General features: G+C 41.5%; 1 protein-coding gene across 1 annotated transcript in view; it reads left to right on the top strand.

Annotated features, from left to right (window-relative positions):
• The window catches only part of KNL1 (kinetochore scaffold 1), a 73,762-nt gene that overhangs the window by 8,433 nt on the left and 64,731 nt on the right, over positions 1–598 (top strand). Inside the window, exon 2 of the mRNA XM_026456349.2 lies at positions 390–441. Coding sequence (XP_026312134.1) covers positions 407–441 — 35 coding nt within the window. The 5' untranslated portion in view covers positions 390–406. The remainder of the gene's footprint in view (positions 1–389; positions 442–598) is intronic.

Genomic DNA, 598 nt, shown 5'->3' with positions numbered 1-598 from the left:
CCCAGGCTGGAGTACAATGGAGCGATCTCAGCTCACCGCAACCTCTGTCTCCTGCATCCAAGTGATTCTCTTACCTCAGCCTCCCGAATAGCTGGGATTACAGGCATGCGCCACCATGCCTGGCTAATTTTGTGTTTTAGTGGAGATGGGGTTTCTACACGTTGGTGAGGCTGGTCTCAAACTCGCGACCTCAGGTGATTCACCCGCCTCGGCCTCCCAAAGTGCTGGATTACAGGCATAAACCACTGTGCCTGGCCTTTCCTTCCCATCTTTGGTCTTCCCTCAGAAAGTAACCCTGAAGTCACCAACTGTGTACTCTTAATCTCTTCTTAGATTGTAGTTGCTTTTCCTTTTTCCTCACCTTTTCTGATATTGTATATTTGTTACAGAAAAGTTTTCTTCAAAAATGGATGGGGCGTCTTCAGAGGCTAATGAAGAAAAGTAAGTTCATTTAATGCAGCTAAAAATGTTATATTCTATCAGAGAAAGATATTTTTCTAATTAGTAAGACCTATCCATAACTTCTGAGATCTTTTTCCATTGTGTTCCAATAAAAAGAAGTAGATTTTTTTTTTTTTTTAATTTAAGTTCTAGGGTA

The sequence above is a fragment of the Piliocolobus tephrosceles genome, chromosome 6 (genome assembly GCF_002776525.5).
Source record: "Piliocolobus tephrosceles isolate RC106 chromosome 6, ASM277652v3, whole genome shotgun sequence".
Taxonomy (NCBI): Eukaryota; Metazoa; Chordata; class Mammalia; order Primates; family Cercopithecidae; genus Piliocolobus; species Piliocolobus tephrosceles.
Note: the sequence above shows the minus strand (reverse complement) of the source record. Positions and strands in the feature narration are given on the sequence as shown.